The sequence below is a fragment of the Piliocolobus tephrosceles genome, chromosome 21, assembly GCF_002776525.5.
Source record: "Piliocolobus tephrosceles isolate RC106 chromosome 21, ASM277652v3, whole genome shotgun sequence".
Lineage (NCBI taxonomy): Eukaryota > Metazoa > Chordata > Mammalia > Primates > Cercopithecidae > Piliocolobus > Piliocolobus tephrosceles.
The window spans coordinates 41,646,287-41,656,960 of NC_045454.1; the positions used below are offsets into that span (position 1 = coordinate 41,646,287).

Sequence of the window (10,674 nt, forward strand, 5' to 3'; positions counted from 1 at the left end):
CCCATGTAGGAGGCTGAGCGACTTAGTGACGAGGACCTCTTCAAATTCCTGGCTGACATGAGGCGCCCGTCGTCCCTGCTGCGGCGACTACGTCCTGTGACTGGTGCGTGGGACACCCCGTACACAAGAAGTATCACTCTCACTCAGTCACTCAACAAACCTACACGGAGAGCACCTACTGTGCCAGGGGCATCGGAGACCCAACCATGACCTCGATAGAGAAATCCCTGACCTCGGGGGCTGACTGTGCCTTCTAATGAGGACCATAGACAAGAAGCAAAATTAATAAGATCGATATAGCGTCAATGGGTAGATAATGGCAGTGGGGCAGGCAGGGGTCCTGGGGGCAGAGTTGATCAAATATAGGGGTAAGGCTGGGGTGCAGTGGCTCAAGCCTGTAACCCCAATGCTTTGGGAGGCTGAGGCAGGAGGAAGATCATTTGAGCCCAGGAGCTCAAGACCAGCCTGGGGGCCAGGTGCAGTGGCTCATACCTGTAATCCCAGCACTTTGGGAGGCGGAGGCGGGCAGATCACTTGAGGTCAGGAGTTTGAGACCAGCCTGGCCAACATGGTGAAACTCCGTCTCTACTAAAAATACAAAAATTCACCTGGTGTGGTGGCCCACACCTGTAATCCCAGCTATCTGGGAGGGTGAGGCAGGAGAATCACTTGAACTGGGGAGGCAGAGGTTGCAGTGAGCCAAGATCGCGCCACTGCACTCCAGCCTGGGCGACAGACCCCGACTCCACTTAAAAAAACAAAAACAAAAACAAAAACAAAACTGTAGGATGAGAGACAGCAGAGTTGAGGGCAATTTCTGGACTTGGCACCTGAGGGACACAGCCCCCAGTCCCCAGAGAACATCGTGGGGGACTCTGCCCTGACTCCACAGCCCAGACAGGGTGGGCGGGGCCAGGAAGCTCCCAGGTAGGTGCAAACCGGTTCTTCCCTTCCCAGCCCAGCTCAAGATCGACATTTCTCCAGCTCCGGAAAATCCCCAGTTCTGCCTGTCCCCCGAGCTGCTTCATATCAAGCCCTACCCGGACCCCAGGGGCCGGCCCACCAAGGAGATCCTGGAGTTCCCTGCTCGCGAAGTCTACGCCCCCCATACCAGCTATAGGTACGGCCTCTGGGGCCCAGCTGGGCACTTGAATGGGAGGTATTCGTACATCATGCTGGGTGGGGTCTCCCTAAGCCGAGGACATACACAGACACCCTGGGTGAGATGCCACGACTCTGCTTTAATAAGGGGGGTGTGTAGACATGAAAGGGTACACATCCTTCCTCCACCCCTCCCCAATGGGGCTACGTCCTCTGCCTTTGTCCCTGCCTGCGTCTGTCTCTGCTCTGTGCTCAGAAGTGGGGCCCGACGCCCTGGCTGATCCCAGTGAACAGGCAGCTCCTTCCTGTTCAGGAGCCTCTTGGGGCGTGGAAGTGTTCCTTGCAGCATGATTGGTCCTCAGTTCCATCCAGGCAGATTCAGGCTGGGAGCGCCGCTTTGTGGATTCTGGGGAGGGAGATGTGGCTCATCCCAGGCAAGGGGGCCCCTTTTCAGCTGCCCTGTGCGCCCCCCATCCGAATGCCCTGCCTCCCAAACCCCTGCCTGGCTCACCTCTCCTGGATCTGTCGCAGCCGATACTGCTGTGCCACCATCTCCCGCCTCTGCCGCTGCACGTGGCCTGTGAGGGCCCACAGGATGTGGCTCTGCTTGTCAGCGTGAGCCTGTGGGGGTCAGAATGGAAACCTCAGCCGACGGCCACCTCACCTCCCATCTCCTGACCTCCTGCCCTGGCCGCCCTATTGTATCCGTGTGACCCAGCAAGTCAGCAATGCTCTTTGGCCTCAGTTTCTCCATCTGTACAATGGGGATAAAATAGGACTCACTTCATAGGGAGGTGATAAACATCGTATGGATTTTTTTTTTTTTTTTTTGAGATGAAGTCTCGCTCTGTCACCCAGGCTGGAATGCAGTGACATGATCTTAGCTCACTGCAACCTCCGTCTCCTGGGTTCAAGCAATTCTCCTATCTAAGCCTCCTGAGTAGCTGGAACTATAGTCACGTGCCACCACGCCCAGCTAATTTTTTGTATTTTTAGTAGAGATGGGGTTTCACCATGTTGGCCAGGCTGGTCTCGAACTCCTGACCTTAAGTGATCCACCTGCCTCAGCCTCCCAAAGTGCTGGGATTATAGGTGTGAGCCACCAAGCCCGGCCATCATATGGATTATTAAAGGGCATAGAACAGTGCTGGGGACTTATTGGGTGCTCACAAAATGTTACCAGTTTCTCTAGTAGTAAGAATTTATTGGCCAGGTGCTCACACCTGTAATCCCACCACTTTGGGAAACCAAGGTAAGCAGATCCCTTGAGGTCAGGAGTTCGAGACCAGCCTGGCCAACATGGTGAAATGCCATCTCTACTAAAAATACAAAAATTAGCTGGTGCACCTGTAATTCCAGCTACTCGGGAGGCTGAGGCAGGAGAATCACTTGAACCCAGGAGGTGGAGGTTGCAGTGAGCCAAGATCATGCCACCGCACTCCAGCTTGGGTGACAGTGAGACTCTGTCTGAAAAAAGAAAAAAAGAGAATTTATTGAGCACCAACTGTGTGCCCGCCCCATGCTGAATGTTTTACCTGCATTGAGTACCTGGCCCTATTGTGAGATATCAGGTGTTGCCCTTATTTGCAAATGGGGAAACTGAGGCACACAAAAGGACTTGGTTTTTGTCTGGGGACATGCAGAGTAGAGGCCACAGAGCTGGGAGGCTGATCTGGGAGGTCTTTGGGATTTAGGTACAGAAGCGAGTTCTGGCCAAGAATCAGGGTCTCAGCCCGCTAGGGCTGGGGAAGCCCCTTACCTTTAAGACCTCAAATTCTTGGTAGGCAGGGCCCAGCCAGGTGCTCCTCAGCTGGACTTCTAGCCGCCGCACGCTGTCCTGTAACACCTTCTGTGCCTGGGCCACCTCCTCCAGCACCTCAGCTATGGCCTCTGCCTTCAGCTGCAGCATATCCTCCTCCATCTGCTTAATAAACAGGGGGTCACTAGTAGGATGACCAACTCATCTTTGTGTACCTAAGGACTTCCCTGAGTTTATCGCTGAAAATCTTGTATCCCAGGAATCCCCTCAGTCCTGGGCAAACCAGGATGGTTGGTTACCACTCCTCTTCGAACTCCTGGCCACCCCACAGTGTCGCAGCTACGGCGCCCACCTGAGTCTCCAACAGGCTTGCCCGAAGTTCCTGGGCTGCATCCCGGCCCCGGCTGACCTCCTGCCCAAGGAGTTCCATTGTGCGGCCATAGAGACCCAGGCTGTTCCTGGCCTTTGTCAGCCGTCCCTCCGTGGTCTTGTACACACCATTGAGGGCCTGGCCCAGCTGCAGGGTCCCGTGGAAGAGCAGGGTTAGCTCCTCATGCTCTGCCAGTTCTGGGCCGCCCACGGGGGCCGCTGAGGCAGGCTGGATTACCATCGCCAGGGCCCACAGCAGGCACAGAGCGGGCACTGGCATGACTGAGGGTCTGAGTGTGTAGCCACAGCACCGCCACTGAAGCCTTTTATGTCTCACACCCCCACTGACCCCCAGTCAATGGTTAACTGGCCAGCCGGGTGCCCCGCATTGCACAAGAGCCTGGCGGTGGTGCGATGGTTGCATCATGCGAATGTCCGGCTGGGCCACGCCGGGATCACGCTTCCTGGGGCTCAGGGCCAGGTGTGGGTGGGGGGCATTGGGAGAGGACAGGCCCCAGACCCTGCTGGGAGTTCCTGACACTCACCATGCTGAGCCTGTTTCTCCATCTATGAGTAGGCATCGCAATGATCATGGTAATAATAGTGAGGTTTTTTGTTTTTGTTTTTGTTTTTTTTTTTGAGACAGAGTCTCGCTCTGTTGCCCAGGCTGGAGTGCAGTGGCCAAATCTCAGCTCACTGCAAGCTCCACCTCCCGGGTTTATGCCATTCTCCTGCCTCAGCCTCCTGAGTAGCTGGGACTACAGGCGCCCGCCACCTCGCCCGGCTAGTTTTTTGTATTTTTTAGCACAGACGGGGTTTCACCGTGTTAGCCAGGATGGTCTCGATCTCTTGACCTCGTGATCTGCCTGTCTCGGCCTCCCAAAGTGCTGGGATTACAGGCTTGAGCCACTGTGCCCGGCCAATAGTGAAGATTTTATAAGCATTGAGGGCTTTTATTGGCTTGGTTAGTAGCCAAGGGGGCAGGTGCAGGTGGCAGAGACTCTCCCAAGGTCACACAGCCTGATCTCCAAGACCTGCATATACCCGGATCACCACTGACTGCCATTTTACTCCCTGGGAGATTGTGCAGGTACCTCAGTTTCCCTTCCTGTAAAATGGTGGTGATGTTAGTCCTGCCTCATGAGCTACTTGTGAGAAGTAAATGAGTGATTTCATGTTGAGTGCTTAGAACAGAGCCTGGCACACAGTAGGTGCAATTATTGTATTGTTGTAGTGATAGTGTTTGGTGCGATTATTGTCATTGTTGTTATTTATCATCATCAGTATCGTTACAAAGGCTCAGCTGGAAGGCCTGAAGTGCCCATTATACACACAGGGAAACTGAGGCCCAGAGAGAGGTCAAGGCTTGCACAGAGTTGCCCCTGGAGGAAGGAGGCAGGACTCTGACTCTAGCCTCAGTTTCTGCCCCTGAGAAATAGACCATATAACACAAGTGTGTCACTGTGTCAATGAGTGCCTCCAGTGTCTTTCTGTGTTCCCACCCTCTACCTCTACCACGCTGTTCCCAATCTGTGCTTTGAGGGTACTCACTTGTTCTCCACCCTCTGCCCTCTGTCCCATCTCCTGCCTGACACCTGTATTACCTCTCACCTGGCCCTCAATGCCCCAGCCTCATAACCCACTCTTCCCAGACTGTCTGTGCTCCCAGCCAGCCTTGTCCCATCACCCCAGCCTCATATGTGCACCTTCAGGGGCCCTGTTCCTCTGACACCCCCATCCTGCCCCCGACAGGAACCTGCTGTACGTGTACCCGCACAGCCTCAACTTCAGCAGCCGCCAGGGCTCCGTGCGCAACCTTGCCGTGCGAGTGCAGTACATGACAGGCGAGGACCCCAGCCAGGCCCTGCCGGTCAGTGACTGCACCCCAGGGAAGGGGGGTAGGGCATCCCCCATGGGTTCCTCATGCATCCACTCCGCCAGGTCATCTTTGGCAAGTCCAGCTGCAGTGAATTTACCCGCGAGGCCTTCACACCGGTGGTCTACCATAGCAAGTATGTAGGGGACACATGAGGAACTGGGGGCACTCATGGGGATAGGAGGATGTCCCTTATATATACACATAGGGCAGCATCGATGAGAAGATGGTGGGCAGGAAGAAGAGGTAGAGGCTCCCAGAGTGCTAATGAGGGAAGCTGAGGCAGAGGGCAGAGACAGTGAGGCCCAGCAGCAATGAGGGCGTGGCATGGCAGAGGTGATGGAGCAGACAGTGGGGACCCCAGCCCCCAGCAGATCCCCCAGCCCGATTCTCCCAGGTCCCCTGAGTTCTACGAGGAGTTCAAGCTGCATCTTCCAGCCTGCGTGACAGAGAACCATCACCTGCTGTTCACCTTCTACCACGTCAGCTGCCAGCCCCGGCCGGGCACTGCCCTGGAGACGCCCGTGGGCTTTACTGTGAGCCGTCCCCTCCCTCCTCCCCCTGAGCCCTCCTCATCCCCAAGCCTGGCCGCAGACCTGACCTCCAGCCTCTCCCCAGTGGATCCCACTGCTGCAGCACGGGCGCCTGAGGACCGGCCCCTTCTGTCTCCCAGTGTCCGTGGACCAGCCGCCGCCCAGCTATTCCGTGCTCACACCCGATGTATGTGCCCCGGAGCTCCTGCCTGCCAATGCACTCTCCCTAGAAGCACTCCCGAGTCACCTGCCTTCCTTCCTGTCAATCCTGGGAGGCTTGTCGTCTACTGGTGCCTCCAGGGCCCCTGTGTAGCTCATTATCCCCCTATTAATGCCTCTCTGTGCCCTACCTGTCCTCCCCAAAGATTCCCATTGCCTCTCTGCTCCGTTCCCACTTTAGCACCCTGCCTGCCTTCCCGATCACTGTCCCCTGCCCCCGCATACCTCATCATTACCCATGAATGCACCATCATCAGTGACTCTAGGCCTCAAATCCTCCTATCCTGTTTCCTGACCTACTCAGTGAGTGTTCATTCACCCTGTGTCTCCATTCTCTGCCCCCTCCTTGGCATGTGGATTTTCCAGCCTGCCCAGTGGACCCCCTCAGTCTACTGGGACCAGGGCTGGGGTCAGGGTGCTTGGTTGCACCCCAGACCGGGCTACACTCATGCCACAGTGTCGCAATGGCTGGGGCCGCTGGGTGACCTGATCAGTCGGGGAGGGCTGACCAGTGCCCACCTGGTGCCTCCCTCCCACAGGTGGCGCTGCCGGGCATGCGCTGGGTGGACGGTCACAAGGGCGTGTTCAGTGTGGAGCTCACGGCCGTGTCCTCTGTGCACCCCCAGGTACGGGGTGGGGCGGGAACCCCAGAGTCCTGCCCTGCTCGCCTCTTGCCTGCCCTAGGATTGAGTAACAGTTGCCGATGGCCGGGGAGGTGTGGCCTCGGGCCTTGGACGTGACTTTGGTCAGCTGGGCCCAGCTTTCAGGGAAGCTGCTGATTCAGGCCGGGGTGGTCTTCGTCCCCTGGGGCCCCACCCTGCTCACTCCACATCCCTACCCAGGACCCCCACCTGGACAAGTTCTTCACCCTGGTGCATGTCCTGGAGGAGGGGGCCTTCCCATTCCGGCTCAAGGACGCTGTGCTGAGCGAGGGCAATGTAGAGCAGGAGCTGCGGGCCAGTCTTGCAGCCCTGCGCCTGGCCAGCCCCGAACCCCTCGTGGCCTTCTCCCACCACGTGCTGGACAAGCTCGTGCGTCTGGTCGTCAGGCCCCCGATCATCAGTGGCCAGATTGGTAAGTGAATGTGGCCTCAGACCTCAGTTTCCCCATCCAGCACATGGCTCCTCAGTCCTGAGGTCCTGAGGGAACTTCTATAGGTCCATTTACCTCTCTGGCCATTTGTCTCATCTGATAAATGACCCCCAGTCCCCTACACCCAGAGAAGGTCTTCTGTGACCCTTTGGTTGGGCACGGCAGCTCACGCCTGTCATCCCAGCACTGTGGGAGGCCGAGGCGGGCAGATCACCTGAGGTCAGGAGTTCGAGACCAGCCTGACCAATATGGAGAAACCCCGTCTCTACTAAAAATACAAAATTAGCTGGGCGTGGTGGCACGTGCCTGTAATCCCAGCTACTTGGGAGGTTGAAGCAGGAGAACTGCTTGAACCTGAGAGGCAGAGGTTTCAGTGAGCCAAGATCATGCCACTGCACTCCAGCCAGGGCAACAGGAGCAAAAATCCATCTAAAAAAAAAAAAAATCTGTGACCCTTTAATGAGCACATGATCCCTTGAATCCTGATGTCTTTATATTTGGAAAGTGGGAGGAGAGGTGAGAGGCCTTGGGCCCTGGAACTTGACCTCTGCTCTGCCCTGCAGTGAACCTGGGCCGTGGAGCCTTTGAAGCAATGGCCCATGTAGTCAGCCTTGTCCACCGGAGCCTGGAGGCAGCCCAGGATGCCCGCGGTCACTGCCCACAGCTGGCTGCCTACATCCACTACGCATTTCGCCTGCCTGGCACTGAGCCCAGCCTCCCGGATGGTGAGTTCGTAGAAATCCCTGGGAGACAAGAAATATCTAGGAGAAGAGGCTGGGTATGGTGGCTCACACTTGTAATCCCAGGACTTTGGGAGGCCGAGGTGGATGGATCATTTGAGGTCAGGAGTTTGAGATCTACCTGGCTAACATGATGAAACCCTGTTTCTACTAAAATTACAAAAATTAGCTGGGGCCAGGCACAGTGGCTTATGCCTATAATCCCAGCACTTTAGAAGGCCAAGGCAGGTGGATCACTTCAGGGGGTCAGGAGTTCAAGACCAGCCTGGCCAAAACGGTGAAACCCCATCTCTACTAAAAATACAAAAACTAGCCAGGCGTGGTGGTAGGTGCCTGTAATCCCAGCTACTAAGGGGGCCGAATCACTTGAACCTGGGAGGCGGAGGTTGCAGTGAGCCAAGATCATGCCACCGCACTCCAGCCTGGGTGACAGAGTGAAACTCCGTCTCAAAAAAAAAAAAAAAAAAAATTAGCCAGGTGTGGTGGCACATGCCTGTAGCCCCAGCTACTCAGGAGGCTGAGGCAGAAGAATCACTTAAACCCAGGAAGTGGAGGTTGCAGTGAGCCGAGATCATGCCACTGAACTCCAGCCTGGGTGACAGAGCGAGACCCTGTTTCAAAAAAAAAAAGGAAAGAAAGATCTGGGAGAAGAGCATCCAAGTAGTGAGAATAGCATGTGCAAAGGCCCTGAGGCCTCACGGGCCTTGGCTGGTTTGAGCAACTTGCAAGAGAGATAATGTCTTGCCCACTTTTGCCCCATCCTTGGGGTGTGGTTTCTGTTTGCTTGGCTGGAAAATGATTTAGATAGTCAGCAAGCCTCTTTAGTAGCTTGGAGCGGGGACTGAAGCTGGACCGCCTGGATGTGAATCCTGGCCCTGCCACCTACAATCTCTGTGACCTTGAGCACGTGATGTCACTTCTCTGAGCCTGTTTTTCCTTGTGCAAAACAGGGATAATAATAGTACCCACCTCATGGGGGCGCTGGTCATAGTAAATGACATAATAATCCACACAAAATAGTTAGCACAGAGTGAACCCTCTATAGAGTTGGATTTGTGTTTTGTTTTTTTTTTTTTAATTTGAGATGGAGTCTCGCTCTGTCGCCCAGGCTGGAGTGCAGTGGCCGGATCTCAGCTCACTGCAAGCTCCGCCTCCCGGGTTTACGCCATTCTCCTGCCTCAGCCTCCCGAGTAGCTGGGACTACAGGCGCCCGCCACCACGCCCGGCTAGTTTTTTGTATGTTTTAGTAGAGACGGAGTTTCACTGTGTTCGCCAGGATGGTCTTGATCTCCTGACCTCGTGATCCGCCCGTCTTGGCCTCCCAAAGTGCTGGGATTACAGGCTTGAGCCACTGCGCCTGGCCTTTTTTTTTTTTTTTTTTAATTTGCCAAATAAACACCAACCCCTATGTGTCAGGCATTATTCTCAGGGTTTTTTTCTTTTTTCTTTTTTTGTTTTTAAGAGTCAGGGTTGGCCAGGTGCAGTGACTCACAGCTGTAATCCCAGGACTTTGGGAGGCTGAGGCGAGTGGATCACCTGAGGTCAGGAGTTTGAGACCAGACTGGCCAACATGGTGAAACCCTGTCTCTACTGAAAATACAAAAATTAGGCTGGGTGCAGTGGCTAATGCCTGTAATCCCAGCACTTTTGGAGGCTGAGGCAGGCAGATCACGAGGTCAACACATTGAGACCATCCTGGCCAACATGGTGAAACCCCGTTTCTACTAAAAATGCAAAAATTAGCTGGGCATGGTGGCATGTGCCTGTAGTCCCAGCCACTCAGGAGGCTGAGGCAGGAGAATCACATGAACCCAGGAGGCGGAGGTCGCAGTGAGCCGAGATCGCCCTACTGCACTCCAGCCTGGTGACAGAGCAAGACTCTGTCTCCTTTAAAAAATATATATATATATTAGGTGGGCATGGTGGTACATGCTTGTAATCCTAGCTACTCAGGAGGCTGAGGCAGGAGAATTGCTTAAACCCAGGAGGCAGAGGTTGCAGTGAGCTGAGTTCACGCCATGGCACTCCAGCTTGGGTGACAAGAGCGAAACTCTCTCAAAACAAAAAAGAAAAAGAGTCAGGGTCTTACTCTGTTGGCCAGGCTAGAGTGCAGTGTCATGATCATAACTCACTGCTGCCTTAAACTCCTGGGCTCAAGTAATCCTGTTGCCTCAGCCTCTCCAAGTAACCAGAACCACAGGTGTGCACTGCCACGTCCGGCTAATTTTTTCATTAATTTTTTTGTAGGGACAGAGTCTTGCTATGTTGGCTGGGCTGGGCTTGAACTCTTGGGCTCAAGTGATCCTCCTGGCTTGCCCTCCCAAAGTGCTGGGATTATAGGCATGAGCCACTGTACCTGGCCTATTCTCAGTTTTTCAGTGCCCCCCAAATCTCTGTGAGGCGGCAGTCATTGTACCTATTTTATAGATGAGGAACTTGGAGGCTCAGAGAGGAAAGTGATTTTGCAAAGATTAGCTAAGTAGGAAGGGACTGGGAGCATCACATCAGATGGGTGGGTGGTTGACCCTATTCACTCCATCCTCAGGGGCCCCCCCAGTGACAGTGCAGGCTGCCACACTGGCCCGTGGCTCGGGTCGCCCCATAAGCCTCTACCTGGCGCGTTCCAAGAGCATCAGCAGCAGCAACCCCGACCTCGCCGTGGCCCCTGGCTCTGTGGATGACGAGGTTTCCCGCATCCTGGCCAGCAAGGTAGGGCAACGGGGGCCCTGGAATCTCCAGCCTCAGTGGTTGTAGCCACCACGTGGGTGGGCGAAGAATCTCTGCTGATGAAACATGGGAAACAGAGACGACAACATGGATGAAGTCTGAACTCTGGGCAGCAGAGTTGGGCTAGGCTGTCACAGGTTGTGGGGTATGGATCAGACTTTGTACTGAGCTCTGTACTCCATGACTGACCCGAGGACGGTGGCAGAGCTTGGCGTGGCTGAACAAAGAGCAATATGTACCTAGTGTAGCAAGTGCATA

General features: G+C 55.0%; 1 protein-coding gene across 1 annotated transcript in view; it reads left to right on the top strand.

The window, feature by feature from the left end:
* DOCK6 (dedicator of cytokinesis 6) overlaps positions 1–10,674 on the top strand; it is a 66,727-nt gene that overhangs the window by 19,423 nt on the left and 36,630 nt on the right. Inside the window, exons 13-22 of the mRNA XM_026455625.1 lie at positions 10–103; positions 958–1,120; positions 4,982–5,099; positions 5,171–5,241; positions 5,503–5,641; positions 5,724–5,825; positions 6,397–6,483; positions 6,700–6,931; positions 7,513–7,674; positions 10,235–10,403. Coding sequence (XP_026311410.1) covers positions 10–103; positions 958–1,120; positions 4,982–5,099; positions 5,171–5,241; positions 5,503–5,641; positions 5,724–5,825; positions 6,397–6,483; positions 6,700–6,931; positions 7,513–7,674; positions 10,235–10,403 — 1,337 coding nt within the window. The remainder of the gene's footprint in view (positions 1–9; positions 104–957; positions 1,121–4,981; positions 5,100–5,170; positions 5,242–5,502; positions 5,642–5,723; positions 5,826–6,396; positions 6,484–6,699; positions 6,932–7,512; positions 7,675–10,234; positions 10,404–10,674) is intronic.